The sequence below is a fragment of the Lissotriton vulgaris genome, chromosome 7, assembly GCF_964263255.1.
Source record: "Lissotriton vulgaris chromosome 7, aLisVul1.2, whole genome shotgun sequence".
NCBI classification, from domain to species: Eukaryota; Metazoa; Chordata; class Amphibia; order Caudata; family Salamandridae; genus Lissotriton; species Lissotriton vulgaris.
Genome location: NC_141695.1, coordinates 1,745,803,920 through 1,745,820,606, shown reverse-complemented (window position 1 = coordinate 1,745,820,606; position 16,687 = coordinate 1,745,803,920). Strand labels below are relative to the sequence as shown.

Here is a 16,687-nt window from a genome sequence, read left to right as displayed (position 1 = left end):
CTGGTCAACTGATAAAAAGAAGAGAATTAGGTGGCAGAATGACCCCCTAAACAACTTTTACCAAATTGGTACCTGTGGAGAGAAAGGAAAGAAAGCAACAAAACTGAATCAACAACCGGTTGGTTGTCAGTATGACGCATCATCATAGCGTGGATATTATTTCTAAAAAATACTTGTAAAAAATACTTGTATCATGTAGATCTTGTTCATTTCGTGAAATAGTACATACTTGTGATATATTTTTCTTGATATATTTTTCTCTTTTTTTCAAGCATATCAGGCCAATATTATGCCATTAACCCACATTTCTCTCATGGAGTGTAATTTCATGGGTTTGTTAAGAAATAGACATCACTTAATATAAATGCACACTTTTGTCTGAGGCCAACATTCACTCACGCATACATCGAGGAAAAATAGGCTTTTGCAACAAAACCAAAGGCTGTAAAATTCAGGTCAAAAAGGAACACATACACTGTTTTTTTTGTTTGCCGTGCCACGTGAGCTAGGGCCAGGGTGGGGGAGGGTTCTTGAGTATTTCAATCTCTGTGAAAAACAAGTAGAGCTGATTGGCTATGCTCGGAAGATTAAAAAATGTGTTTTTTTTAGGAGTCCAAGCCTCCTCTTTAGATATCTTTAGCTGGGCGATTTAACGACTTGGCCAATGTCAAACTTACGTATACAATGATGCTTCCTCATCCGTCCAGGACCTCCATGCTGCTCCGTGGTCTGAAGCAACTGCGGTGAGCACTGGGTATCTAGTCTTTGTTCAGCAGGCCTGTCGAAGTCATTTTTCTTGGTTGCAAAAAATCATTCGACTAAACTGCAACAACTTCATTTAAACCTTGAGTCAATTCGGAATAGTCTTTTTTCCTTTTCTATGTTTTAAAAGCGTCATATGACAACATGCAGAACGACCAGATGCAACTCATCAAAGAGATTGGGCAGACAATCATCCAATCAGGTTACATACAAATACCCAGTGCTCACCGCAGTAGATTACATTTTGCTCAAGCATCCTGGTTTCAGGGAGAGCTTCCTCCTAGCACACCTCTCAAAACCATTAGGCCAGATGTGATTATCCCGGCTGGGAAATGGAATTATCCCAGTTGGGAGGTGGAATCCCCAACAGCAAAATGTTGGTTCTGCTGACGTTGCAAGCCTTGAAATTGCTCAACATATTAGGGGCCTTTTTATATAGGGGGAGGAGCAGTTGTGTATCATTGGCATACAAAACTCGTTGTATGCCGTACGATTCTACAAGGGTCGCCAGTGGGACTCATATGAACATTGAATAGCTGGAGACTTAATACAGACCCTTGGGGGTATCTGAAAACCCAGGGGTGTCAGTTCAGACGTAAATGGAGCCATCCATAGGGATTGATGTCTGCCGGCCAGGAACGTGCCGGACCAGGCCAACGTAGGGCCACAAACTCCTACGTTGCCTAGACGCTGAAGGAGTATAGGGTGCAAGCCAGTGTCGAGAGCTGCGGACACTTGAAGAAGAATCGCGGCCACCGGCTTGCCCTGATCCACTGTAAGCCTAATGGTGTCAGCAATCTTCAACAGAGTAGTCTCAGTGCTAAAGCCAGGGAGAATGCCAGACTGGGAGGGGGGCCCTTATTCTGATCCAAGAAAGCAGAGAGTTGCCAGTTAATAAGCTTCTCTGATATCTTGGCAAAGGCTGGCAGCAAAGAGATTGGCCTGAAGTTGGACAGATTGAATTTGTCAGCTGATGGGTTTTTAAAGAGGGGAATTAAAATGGCCTGTTTCCAGCAGCTAGGAACTGTAGACATCAGGATGGACAGGTTTGACAGCCGGGATAGAGTGGGGTTGATTGCAGCTCTGTTGGAAATGAGGATGTGTGGGGGACATGGGTCACCCAGGGACACAGTGTTGCATGTACCGAGGGCCTGGGCAGATGCCTCCAGAGAGATAGGAGCGAACTCCTGCCAGGAGAGGCGCTAGGGGTAGACAAAACCTCCTGCCGCACCATGGGTCCACTGGTGCCCATGGAGTCGGGGGACGCAGAATGTAAGGAATCTACCATTGCTTTTTATTTTTTAACTAATGGGTGAAATGGTATCGGCCGTTTGTGCAAGTCGTTAAGATCAATGGGGTCACCCTGTATCCCTCTGAACCTGGGTTGATAGTTATAAAGCTACAAGTGGTTCCGTTGGGAAGTACCACTGGGTACTGGGTCAGAACTTGATTATTTCTTTCACAATCAATAGGGATATTGTACTAGACTTTTATAAATGTACCACACCTTAGTCCGTTTGTATCAAAAATATATATTTATTAGATTATTTGTTCTGTTTTTCTATTTTTCTCACCAATTGTGTAAACAATTTTAATCAAAATGGGGGCTGTCTCCTAAAGAAAACCTAATAAAAAATACACAGACAATTCAATGGGTGAATGCTGTGACATATAGTGCAAAAGCGTAATTTTTTTAATTCAAACAATAAACAAGACAATAACATATATTCTCCATCCTTTCTAGGTCTTTCACTTTAGCTAGTCCCATTTCTTAAATGAATTGCTATAGTGAGCCAGGACATGAGATGGTTGTACGTCTATGTTTCGACCCTGAATATATATGTGTTTGTAGATACATCAAGTAGGGTCTTCTTCAGGACAAAGAAGGAAGTGCGACAGCCGATTCAAATAAAATGAAATTCCTATTAGTATGGTGTGGAATAAAAAGTACAATGTGTGAGCCGCCTTACACTTGGGGTACTTACCCTTGGTGGTTGGGAATTCACAAGATTAAATCTATTAACTCCTCCAAGCCCGGAAAGAGTTCTTTATTCAAGGAACATCTGCAAAATGGTGAGAGAGCCAGTTACTATGTGTATAGCTACTACGCCATGTAGTTGTATGTACTTACCAATCAACCAGCTGTTCAAACTTTAGCTGTGTACCGGTAATGAGAGGGAAAGACTAAGTGTAGTCCTCTCCCTTTGTTAAAACAAGTCCATACATGGACTCCCAAAGATGACCCCTCAATGTAAGGTCTTGGAAACTCACCCCTCTGGACCTCCAGGGGGTAGTGGCCTCCAGGGGGTAGTGGGTTCAATGTATTAGTAGTATTCATCGTCCCACTCTGTCGCTGTGTAATATGGAATATGTGGCCGGAATGGCAATCGGCACTGAACTATCGGACGTCAATGTTTCAGTGAGGATGAATATATTGACCATGTCCTGACTCAGCATGTCATGTATGTGCTGGGCGTTTTTGTGCAGTGATCTTATATTGCAGAGTAGAGCTCTTATCCCGACCCCATTATTAGGTTTTTTGGAGCAACAAGAAGGTAGAAGTGTGTCTTTGAAAGACCTAACCGAGCCGGGTAGGGGGATGGTGCAGTGGTGAAGGAGTGGGGACAGGGTCCGGCCTGGTGACTCAGACCTGCCTGGACAAGGTGGCTTCTGCCTTAAGAAGCGAAGTTCAGAAGGGGTGAAGAAAGGCTCTGACCATTCTTGGACAAATGGGCACCATGGCTGGCACTGAGGGCAGAAAGGCGCAGACAGGCTTGCCTTAGTTGTGTCTTTGCTGTGCTGGCAGTTGGTCCACACAACTGCCCGCTATAAATGAAGTGCAAAGCAGACAGAACAAGATGATGGTTGGAGTGCTGAAACTTTTCAAACACCCAAACCAAGTCAAGAGAGGTGTGTTTAATCCATCGTTCTGTTGCTCACTATGCCACCCCAGTTCGGACCCAGCAATATGCAAATCACTCTTGACCCTGCTTCTTGTAGGAACAGTTCAGCTTGAACTGCCAGGCCAGGTCCTCCCTGGAACAAGCATCCTGCATCCTGGGACCGGTTTTTGGGTATCACCCTTCATCAGCCAGGATAGCTTGAATCCAGTGGCACAGCAAGCAAGAGACCTATGTCTGGGCATACCCGTCGCACTTAGGGCAAAAAATGCTGCAGCAACAAATGACAGAGGGAATGCTGAATAAATCACACAATTACCATGGGCAAGAGATCTCGGTTAAATCTATTGTTCTTTTGCTCACCACGCCTCCCCATTTTCGACCCAGCCATATGCAAATCAGTCTTGACCCGTCTCCCTATGGAAACAGTCCAACCCGAACTCCCAAGCCAGGCACTCCCTCAACTGGAAACAAGCCTCCTGGGACCGGTTTCGAGGTTTCATCACTCATCAGCCAGGATAGCTTGAATCCAGTGGTACAGAAAGCATGGGACCCATGTCTGGGCATACCCTGCCAACTTAGGGTGAACATAGCAAACATAACAGGATGATGGACGGAGCGCTGAAACTTTCCAAACACTCACCCCTATTCAATAGATCCGGGTTAAAGGCATTCTTCTTTTGCTCACTATGCTTACCATACCACTGGAGTCAAGCTAGCCTGGCTGATGAGGGGTGATGCCCCAAAACTTTGTTTCTGGTCCAAGGAGGACCTGCAGGCAGTTCAGGCTGGACTGTTCCCATATGTCACCTGTGTGGCCCCCTCTATTCCCACCGCCATCAGCCAAGGTCAGTCCAGCAGTCAGGCAGGTATCAATGGTGCAGGAGTGCAGATCCCAAGTGTCCTACGACCAGCCTGTCAGCGTGGGTCCTGCCAATATCTGCTACTGAGGCTGCTTTATCCAACGCCATCTGCAAACCAGGACCCAGAGCACAAGTGGAGTACATGATTGACCAGACATAAGTGACATGGGTGCATAGCAGATCACTTTTGAGCAGCTGTGGACGAGACATAAGTGAGATGGGTATCTGTGCTCAGTAGGGATCTGCTATACACCCATTTCACGTCTGTCTCATTCATCGGTCCCCAATAGTGATCTGCTATGTACCCATGACACTTATGCTTCCTTCACGGGTGCTCAGTAGGGATCTGCTATGCACTCATGACACTTATGCTTCCTTCCCAGGTGCTCAGTAGGGATCTGCTATGCGCCCATGACACTTATGCTTCCTTCCCAGGTGCTCAGTAGGGATCTGCTATGCACCCATGACACTTATGCTTCCTTCCCAGGTGCTCAGTAGTGATCTGCTATGCACCTATGACACTTATGCTTCCTTCCCAGGTGCTCAGTAGTGATCTGATATGCGCCCATGACACTTATGCTTCCTTCCCAGGTGCTCAGTAGTGATCTGATATGCGCCCATGACACTTATGCTTCCTTCCCAGGTGCTCAGTAGTGATCTGCTATGCACCCATGACAGTCATGCTTGCTTGACAGGGGCTCAGTAGTGATCTGCTATGCACTCATGACACTTATCCTTCCTTCGCAGGGGCTCAGTAGTGATCTGCTATGCACCCATGACAGTTATGCTTCCTTCGCAGGGGCTTAGTAGTGATCTGTTATGCACCCATTTCACTTTTGTATTGTCCACCTGTGCTCAGTAACCTCTTCTTTTGCAGCTTATCTCACCTATCGCTGACTCGTCTGCACTCATTGCCGCTGCATTTACCAGCTCATTTCACCCACATGTGTCCTGGTTTGCCTGATTAGTGTCTAGCTTTTCAGTCTAGGCCTGGGGGGTAAATTCCATTGCGCTTGCGGAATTTGCGGAATTTGGGTAATTTCGTGTTCAGTGGAGAACGCGGAATCGCTAATAATTCTGTGATCTGCGGCTTCGCAGAGTTTTTTGCTTGTTCTCGCTTTCAAAGTGCGTGTTCACAAGATATTTCCCCCCGAGCACAAAAACAGCATTTACCGTTTAGCGGAGCTTTGCGTAGGGTGACTACGCAAATTCCGCTCATAACCTCCATCATCTACAGCCTGTTCACCATTGCTCGTGGATGCCTCAGCTTACAGCTTAGCTTCGTTTTAGCTGCTCTGTCAGCACTTGTGAAGGTCTTGCTTCCTAGTTTTTCTCACAATAGCGGGTCCATCTTTGATCAATAATGTCTCAGTTTATAGCTTATCTCACCCTGAAGTGATCAATCTCTGATCATTATTGTTTCATTTGAAGCTCACCTGATTTGTGGCTGATGTGTCTAAATGCATTACCATCTCTTTCAGCACCAGGATGGCCTGTCGTGAGTAACAGAGCTTTAAGAAATATATATATATATAATAGACAGCACTTTCCAGCTTATTTCTCCTGTACGTGGACTACATGCACTCATTTGCAGCTCTAATCCCTTAGTATGGTCCTTCTGCTCTCAGGAACATCTGGCTGTGCACATTGTCCCTCCTTTTATCCATCTGCACTCACTGATATCTCATTTTGTCTTCATGTGCAGGGACGGCGCGTGGCGTGGTGATCGCCACGGGTGACCGCACTGTGATGGGTCGCATTGCCACGCTAGCGTCTGGGCTGGAAGTGGGCAAGACGCCCATTGCCAAGGAGATTGAACACTTCATCCACCTGATCACAGGCGTGGCCGTCTTCTTGGGGGTCTCCTTCTTCGTCCTCTCCCTCATCCTGGGCTACTCCTGGCTGGAGGCCGTCATCTTCCTCATCGGCATCATTGTGGCTAACGTGCCCGAGGGACTGCTCGCCACGGTCACGGTACGTCACCTTACACCATACACAGGATGAAGCTCGTGTGCAGGGGTCGGTGGGCTTGAGGGTCCCCAGTTACCATCCCAAGAAGAATACATAGCTACACTCCCCATGGGCCCAGACTGAGGGGTGTGAGTGACTGTTCTCTCATCCAACCGCTCCAGAAGCCGCAATCCATCCACGCTTCCTAGACCACGTTAACCTGAAGGGTTGTCCTAGTGGTGACCGGGTCCCTGATTCCTTGTGGGTTTGGGGTACTGGCCCAGCAACTCCCCCTCTCACGCTGTGACTCTTATGTTATTGACCCCCCAAACGCACTCCTTTCTGCAGACACATTCAACATTTCTCAGCTGCCCCCTTATACATCCCACCATGCTTGTCTATCTTACCTGTGCACACCTACTTCTCACCAAACTCAACAATTGTAGATGGTTTGTGATGGTCAGAGGCCCATGTGCCCAGACTCCACCTTGGCACCTACACAAAGTGCACCCCACTCTCTCCATTCTGATCACTGATCTCCAGGGATGTTGGGTGCAGCCGCCTCAATCCGCGCTTTACACCTCCCCCTGTCCATCACCATCCTGTTCTATATGAAACACAACAGATAGCTTCTAGCCTGGATCACCCCACATTGCATCGAGATACTACACCTCTAGCACAGGCAACTACAGCGCTGAGTGAACAAACAATACTTGCATCAGAGGGGAAGGCACTGCCAACATCATGCAGCCTTCCATCATAAACAATGGAGCTATCACACAACCCCCCTATCCAGAGTTAAGACCCCGCCCCTAAATCAACCTCGCCCCTGGCACTCACACCACCGCTGGGTCTTTTCATGAAATCCCTCAGGGTCTCACGTCTTACTCCAACTTCTTAGTAGCTAGGGGCAGATTTACAAGGCCCTTGCGCTACTATTGAGTCACTTTCAACATTGTTAAGGTGACGCAAAAGTGGCAAAAGGGGCTTGTAAATCTGCCCTGAAGTGTTTAACACTGGTGCGTGTTTGTCAGCTCTTCACCTAGCTATGGATCCCCCAATCTCATCAACAAGCCTGTATCCCTCCCATCCAAGAACTTACTCACACCAAGGCGACAAGCCTCAGTCACCCCATCCAATGGCTCGCCAGACCCAAAGTGGATGGCTTGCTTCCTTGTCTTGGTCCAATGGCACTTCCTCGTCTCCCTCATCATGGCCCCTTCCTCCCACAGAATGGACCCAGATCAGATCACACAGCGTACAGACCTACGCAGGGCTTCATTCAAGCTTGGGGATGGGAGAGGCAGGGGGGTCACCAGGACTCTTTTTTGGGGACCGGAACGTATTTTCAATCATTAGACTTTGACCCAGAACAAGAGGGAGAAATGCAGCAAAGGGGGAAATAAGGAGAAAGAGAAAGAGGAAAGAACTGTGGCAAAGGCTGAAAGCAGGGATGAAAAGGAACCTACGAGCATGCGCTCTAGGGGCAGGGAGATTATACAGATAGATGAAAGCGACATGAACTCCCAGCTCCCACTGCCTACCCCAGAACCCCGAGAAGTGTGCTTCGCGTTCCCAGGCTGATACCCAGCGTTCCGGGACACAGCAACAGGATGTCAATCGCCTTCTTTGTGAAATTAAGAGAAACTGACTCTGGATAGCCACTCCCTATCCAGATCTTGTGGAGAGAGACGGGTGGGAGACCAGGCAAGTGGAAAGATGTGTTTCCTTGAAAAATAATACCTCTCACTGATCACAACAGTGCGCATCCTTTTATTGCAGCTCTACAAAAGACATTAAGGAAGCAAACTCCTCTACAGCATGTCTACAAAAGAAACAAGGGATGCAAACACCAAATGTTATATACATACATGCATGCATACATGCATACATACATGCATGCATGCATACATACATACATACATACCTACATACATGCATGCACACATACCTACATACATGCATGCATATCTACATACATGCATGCATACATGCACACATCATACCTACATACATACATGCATGCATACATACCTACATGCATACATACATGCATACATACCTACCTGCATACATACATACATACATGCATACATACCTGCATCCAATGCACTACCCTATCTCTCATCCTATACATCTATCAATATATCCTCTACACCCACCCTCTCATTGATCCCAAACCCCATACCACTACTATGATCTCCGAAATAACCCTTTCTAGACTCTCTCCTAGTCTATCCCTCCTTGCATCATCTGACACCTCTTTTTACTACTCCGATCCCTAAAACAAACCTTTCTAAACTCTTCCCTCTTTTCTACCCCTCCTCAACCCTTCTCACTCCAAATAACTGACTAACATTTACACCACTAAAATTACTTTAATGTTTTATCATACTAATTCAACACTAATCCTGATGGGTTCCAGAGTAGCGTGCTACGTGCGCTTCAAAACCCTATCAGGGGTAGCAAGTGCTATATAATTACAAACCTCTTTCTCTTCACTATCCTGCCACCTACCCTTCTCTACCCAAATAAGTGAATAACATATCTACTACTCAAATTACTTCATTTTTACTATACTAATTTTCAACACTAATCCTTTATGAGTTCCAGAGTGGCGTGCTACTCGCCAGAAAAGCGCTTCAACATCCATCAGGGGTAACTAGTGCTATATGAATGCAAACCTTTCTTCCCCTTTTATCCCTCCGCTATCCTTCTCACTCCAAGTAACAGACTAATATCCACCATTGAAATTACTTTCATATTTCACCGTATTAATTCACCACTAATCCTTCATGGGCTACCGGAGTAGCGTGCTTCAACACCCCATCAGGGGTAACAAGCGCTATATAAATACAAACCTTTGTCCTCCTCTATCCTTCTGCTATCGGTCCAAATACAAATAACTGACTAACCTATACACCACTTAAAATGTACTTGCATGTTTCACTATACTAATTCAACACTAATCCTCTATGGGTCCCGGAGTAGTATGCTACTCGCCGAAAAAGTGCTTCAACGCATTGTCAGGGGTAGTAAGCACTATATAAATGCAATTACAATACAATACAATACAATACATGCATACATATATGCATACATACATACCTACATACATACATGAATGCAAACATGCATACATAAATGCATACATACATACATGCATGCATGCATGCATGCATACATACCTACATACATACATGCATACATACCTACATACATACATGCATACATACCTACATACATACATGCATAAATACATACCTACATACATACATACATACATGCATGCATGCATACCTACATACATGCATGCATGCATGACTGCATACATACATGCATACATACATGCATACATACATACCTACATACATACTTGCATGCATACAAACATACATACATGCATATATACATACATATTTATGTACATACATGCATACATGCATACATACCTACATACACACATACATACACATATACATACAAACATACTGATTGGACCAAACACACTTGGATCCCAGATGCTGTCCCTAAAAGAGCTGTGATAACTTCTCGGGCAGTCAAGCCAGACTCTGGCCTCAATATAGAAGACTTCCATTCCTCAGGCAAATGTGAGATGCCCTGAGGTCTTAAAGGCATTTCTCCAAAGGCTGCTGCAAGGACAAGCAAGGCAGACCCAGGAAACAAGCATTTCATGCTGTGGCCTCGCTGAAAGCTCCTTCCTGTAAACCACCAGTCTTCCCAGCGTCTAGTGAGGGTACAACAACAGGCACCTTTATTATGGGAGGGGTGTAGTTTGGGTGTAACTTCAGCCTAGTAGAATGCTAGGGACAACAACCAAGCATCGTTAAATATTGCCCAGTGGTCACACATTCAAGGCTCCTTGGCTGCAAACCACAGCTTGCTTAAATGCTTAACATGGGAGGGGTGCAACAAGTGAGCACATATGAGGGCCCTTGGGTGAGAGGAGTCAGTCTTCTGCTCTCCAACTCTCTTTCTCTTTGTCCAGGTCTGTCTCACCCTGACCGCCAAGCGAATGGCCCGCAAGAACTGCCTGGTGAAGAACCTGGAAGCGGTGGAGACCCTGGGGTCCACCTCCACCATCTGCTCGGACAAGACGGGCACCCTCACCCAGAACCGCATGACGGTGGCGCACATGTGGTTCGACAACCAGATCCTGGAAGCCGACACCACGGAGGATCAGTCCGGTAAGCCCTGACCACTGGCAATACCACCCTCAGACATGGGGAGCAAGGGGGTTCAAAAGAAGAGGATTGAAGCTAACCCTGGGTAAGGCACTACGCTACGCTCGCGGAGTTTGCGAAGTTTGCGCAACTTCGCACTACGCGAGCTGCACGTAGCACAGTGCGAACACGCATAGTGCAGTGTAGCGTAGTGCAGCGCTCATTTTTTGCTTGTTCGCGGTCCTGAACGTTATATTCGCGACCGCGAGCAAGCAAAATGACATCCCGGCGAGATTCTCAACGCGGGAAGGTAAGGTTTCTCATTGTGAGTGGTTGCACATGCTTGCGACCAATCTCAATGAGAAACTACCAGTCCGCATTGACAAAGCTGCAGCTCGAGTAATAATCTACTCGAGCAGCAGAAAACTACAGCTCGCACTGTGCAGGATGCTGTTTTCAATGATTGCACAGTGCCGGATGCTTGTCCGCACTGTGCAATCATTGAAAACACATCTTGCACAGTGCGAACATGCTACTACGCAGCTCGCGTAGTGCTACGTGAAGTTCGCGTAGTACGAAGTGCACTTCACGTAGCTTCGCGTAGCGCTACTTCGTGAACTACTCCCTACCTTAATTGAAGCACCAGACATCACATAGCATGAAGGCCATCAGAAGAGAGGACCAGGAGGCCCAAGACAGATGGGGCACTGAATGAAGAGAGGGGCTCATAGACAGGGTACAGGGAAGGACAGCTGAAGAGAGGGCCATCAGGCACAGGATAAAAGGAAGGACAGCTGAAGAGAGGGACATCAGACACAGGATAGAAGGATGGACAGCTGAAGAGAGGGACATCTGGCACAGAATAGAAGGAAGGACAGCTGAAGAGAGGGAGATCAGATACAGGATAGAAGGAAGGACAGCTGAAGAGAGGGACATCAGACACAGGATAGAAGGAAGGACAGCTGAAGAGAGGGACATCAGACACAGGATAGAAGGAAGGACAGCTGAAGAGAGAGACATCTGACACAGGATAGAAGGAAGGACAGCTGAAGGGAGGGAGATCAGATACAGGATAGAAGGAAGGCCAGCTGAAGAGAGGAACATCAGACACAGGATAAAAGGAAGGACAGCTGAAGAGAGGGACATCAGACACAGGATAGAAGGAAGGACAGCTGAAGAGAGGGACATCAGACACAGGATAGAAGGAAGGACAGCTGAAGAGAGGGACATCTGACACAGGATAGAAGGAAGGACAGCTGAAGAGAGGGAGATCAGACACAGGATAGAAGGAAGGCCAGCTGAAGAGAGGGACATCTGACACAGGATTGAAGGAAGGACAGCTGAAGAGAGGGAGATCAGATACAGGATAGAAGGAAGGCCAGCTGAAGAGAGGGACATCAAACACAGGATAGAAGGAAGGACAGCTGAAGAGAGGGACATCAGACAAAGGATAGAAGGAGGGACAGCTGAATAGAGGGATATCAGACACAGGATAGAAGGAAGGACAGCTGAAGAGAGGGAGATCAGACACAGGATAGAAGGAAGGCCAGCTGAAGAGAGGGACATCAGACACAGGATAAAAGGAAGGACAGCTGAAGAGAGGGACATCAGACACAGGATAGAAGGAAGGACAGCTGAAGAGAGGGACATCCGACACAGGATTGAAGGAAGGACAGCTGAAGAGAGGGAGATCAGATACAGGATAGAAGGAAGGCCAGCTGAAGAGAGGGACATCAAACACAGGATAGAAGGAAGGACAGCTGAAGAGAGGGACATCAGACAAAGGATAGAAGGAGGGACAGCTGAAGAGAGGGATATCAGACACAGGATAGAAGGAAGGACAGCTGAAGAGAGGGAGATCAGACACAGGATAGAAGGAAGGACAGCTGAAGAGAGGAACATCAGCCGCAGGATAGAAGGAAGGCCAGCTGAAGACAGGGACACCAGACACAGGATAGAAGGAAGGACAGCTGAAGAGAGGGACATCAGACACAGGATAGAAGGAAGGACAGCTGTAGAGAGGGAGATCAGACGCAGGATAGAAGGAAGGCCAGCTGAAGAGAGGAACATCAGACACAGGATAGAAGGAAGGACAGCTGAAGAGAGGGACATCTTACACAGGATAGAAGGAAGGACAGCTGAAGAGAGGGAGATCAGATACAGGATAGAAGGAAGGTCAGCTGAAAAGAGGGACATCAAACACAGGATAGAAGGAAGGACAGCTGAAGAGAGGGATATCAGACACATGATAGAAGGAAGGACAGCTGAATAGAGGGAGATCAGACACAGGATAGAAGGAAGGACAGCTGAAGAGAGGAACATCAGACGCCGGATAGAAGGAAGGCCAGCTGAAGAGAGGGACACAAGACACAGGATAGAAGGAATGACAGCTGAAGAGAGGGACATCAGACACAGGATAGAAGGAAGGACAGCTGAAGAGAGGGAGATCAGACACGGGATAGAAGGAAGGCCAGCTGAAGAGAGGACCAGGAGGCACAGGACAGATGGGGCACTGAATGAAGAGAGGGGCTCATAGACAGGATAGAAGGAAGGACAGCTGAAGAGAGGGACATCAGACAAAGGATAGAAGGAAGGACAGCTGAAGAGAGGGACATCAGACACAGGATAGAAGGAAGGACAGCTGAAGAGAGGGACATCAGACACAGGATAGAAGGAAGGACAGCTGAAGAGAGGGACATCTGACACAGGATAGAAGGAAGGACAGCTGAAGAGAGGGGCATCTGACACAGGATAGAAGGAAGGACAGCTGAAGAGAGGGACATCAGACTAAGGATAGAAGGAAGGACAGCTGAAGAGAGGGACATCAGACACAGGATAGAAGGAAGGACAGCTGAAGAGAGGGACATCTGACACAGGATAGAAGGAAGGACAGCTGAAGAGAGGGGCATCTGACACAGGATAGAAGGAAGGACAGCTGAAGAGAGGGACATCAGACTAAGGATAGAAGGAAGGAAAACTGAAGAGAGGGACATCAGACACTGGATAGAAGGAAGGCCAGCTGAAGAGAGGGACATCAGACACTGGATAGAAGGAAGGACAGAAGATACGCCAGCTAAAGCAAGAGATAACAGACACTGGATTGAAGGAAGGCCTGGTGAGGTGAGGGGCACCAGACAGATGAACAGGATAAAACCATCAGACACAGCATAGAGGATTATAAGACAGAGCATAGAGGAAAGACTAGCTGAAGAGAGGGACAATTAGATGCAGGACAGAAGGAAGATCAGCTGAATAGAGGAACATCAGAAACAAAACAGAATGAAAGCCAGCTGAAGAGGGATATCAGACATAAGGCAGAAAGAAGGTCAGGAAGGGGAGTGAGAGGCAGGAGAGTGAGGAACCACCAGAGATTATGATAGAAAGAAGGCCAGCTGAATAGAGGGACATCTGACACGGGATAGAAGGAAGGCCAGCTGAAGAGATAAACTCTCACGCACGGAATAGAAGAAGTTCCATGTGAGGAGAGGAGAATCAGACACAGGATAAAATTAAGTCTATTGTAAGCGATGGAAGTGAACTGGAGAGTAACAATGTAGGAGGGAGCCTAACTGATGTCTCTCCCCCTCTGTTTACACAGGTGCTTCTTTTGATAAGAGTTCTGCCACCTGGGCGGCACTGTCCCGCATTGCTGGCCTCTGCAACCGAGCTGTCTTCAAAGCCTTCAACGAGGACATCCCTGTGATGAAGGTACCAAACCCACTCTCAGGTGGGGGTGTATGTGGGGGAGCTGGAGTGCAAGCGAGGGCGCAACTGTGGTTTTCCGCTGATCTCCCTTGGTTTTCCCAAAATCGTGATATAGAACTAGACAGGCTCATTCAAGAGTTTTACTGCTTACTTTTCTGCCACTCCATTTGGACACTGGATATGTGCCCCAGAAGGAAAGTACGTTCCAAGTGCGCACATCTTATATTGACCTTACGTGGGGGGACGGGGTCTGCTTCTCAGCATGTTACAAGTGGCGTACTCAAAATGTTGTGAACATCCGCAACCTTTTATACTGTGGTCTTTCCTGGTTCTAACTCTGCCACCATCGATCAGATCCTACTAACCAGGACCCCAGCCTAGCTGCTTCCTCTCTAAATTGATTGCATGTACATTAGGTACACTCCTGATTGGTTTCTAAGGGGCATATTACCAACGAGTAGCGATATTTATTGCTAACTAGGCTGTGCAACGATTTTTTTATCGCTAAGCATCGCCGGAAATTATCGCTGCAATAACTTGCTATTAGCAACGTTTATCTCAGAAGTGATAAAAATCCTCACGTTAACTGCCAAATGAGAGATTATCGCTGGAAAACCAATGATAATCTCTCGAAGTTTGGCGTTAGCTTGATGATAGGGGCTCACAAACTTAGCCATGATATCCACCTTCCGTAGGATATCATGGCTTAGTCAGGAAAATACCAGGTGTAAAAAAAGCAGCGCTAACCGCGGTTAGCACTGCTTTTTTATCACTAACAGGGTTAGCGATATCCTTGATAATAGGAGAAATGTCGCTTAACAACATTTCTCAGATTATTTTTCTCTGGAACGCCCCCTTTGCATCTCATTATAAATGCAAGGGGAAGCGTAGAGAAAGAGGGTGCTAACATGCAAATTTGCGTGTTAGCACCCTGTTGCTGATAGGGAGATAATTTTATCTCCGCTTTCTTGGCCTTTAAAGCCAAAAAAGCAGAGATAAATTCCTTGATAATATGCCCCTAGGTTACCCTTGTGAGTTCCTAGTATATGGTACTGTAGGTACTAAGGGCATAGGTACCCCCGAGGCCTACCAGTGGCTGAAGCATGTATTATGCCACCCTTGGGAAGCCTTCCAAAATGGCACCACAGGTCTGCTACTGAAGTCTGGGTAAGGTGGTGCATGCACCCCTTACTAAGATATAGGTTACCTATATCTACCTTTAATCATTGATACATATAAACCTATCAGTCACCCCTATGATAGGCCTTATCAATCCTGAAGGCAGAGTGCTTGGTTTTGTGTGAGAGGGTGCCCATGCATGAGCAGGACCCCTCTGCAGCTTTGGGAATCTATGCTCTGTAGCTGTTCTGTGATGCAGCCAAACCATATAGTCTTAAGTGCATTACAACCTCGAGGTAAATGCTAACTTAGAAATGGCTGCATGTAAACATGTCATGTTTGGTATCAAACATTCTGGAATCCAACCCCCCCCCCCCGCCAGTCCTGGAGGCGGGGGTAGAATTCCACCCTTCTAGAGGGAGAGACATGTACACACTGACCTAACCGTAATAGCTTAAAAGAGCCCTTGCCTCACAAATGGATGCAGCAGCCACAGACACGAGTCTGGCCTACTGGTGCTGACCAAAATTCTGGTAGGGGAGGCCTGTGCTGCCATAGGTATCCTGTCACAGGGAGATGTAACCACCTCCCAGACAGGCTATAGTGTATTGGGGCTGGGTGGGTGCATTCATAGAATGCTTTTCAGACAGTGTTGGAGGCACACTTGGTGTCCCTGTGCGTATCCCAGTTCAAACCGGTTGCAGGGGCACTCAGCCCCTGCTCTGGCTTGAAACTGGTCAAAGGGAAAGGGATGTACCCCCCTTCCCAGATCCTCCCATAGGTGGGTCCCCAGAGTATGTCCAACCCCCTAACTTAGTATAAGTATGGGAACCCAGTCCTTAGGACTTCAGATTACATCTGGACGAAACTCTGCAACATATATCCTGGAACTTCGACATTCTACATCGACTAAAAGACGGAAGAATCTCCCTCGGGGTCAAGGAACGACTCCCGTGTTCAAACAGGCACCAAAGAAGCATTTCCAAGGCTCCCACCGGATCTCGATGGATTTGTGACTCAGCACATGGACTTCCAGACTTCTCAGAGGGTGAAACGAGATCTCAGCTAAGCTGAGACCCACAGCCCTCATGAGTGACGTGGGACCGGAACTCCTGGACACTGTGCACATTTGCTAGTGCATCAACTTCCCGTACTTTCTGAAAGTTGTGCATTGGGCTACTTATAGTCCAAGCACCGAGCACCA

At 47.2% G+C, this 16,687-nt stretch overlaps 1 protein-coding gene across 1 annotated transcript in view; it reads left to right on the top strand.

Annotated features, from left to right (window-relative positions):
• Positions 1–16,687, top strand: part of ATP1A3 (ATPase Na+/K+ transporting subunit alpha 3) — a 316,872-nt gene that overhangs the window by 190,540 nt on the left and 109,645 nt on the right. The window contains exons 8-10 of the mRNA XM_086933041.1: positions 6,231–6,499; positions 10,485–10,683; positions 14,258–14,367. Coding sequence (XP_086789167.1) covers positions 6,231–6,499; positions 10,485–10,683; positions 14,258–14,367 — 578 coding nt within the window. The remainder of the gene's footprint in view (positions 1–6,230; positions 6,500–10,484; positions 10,684–14,257; positions 14,368–16,687) is intronic.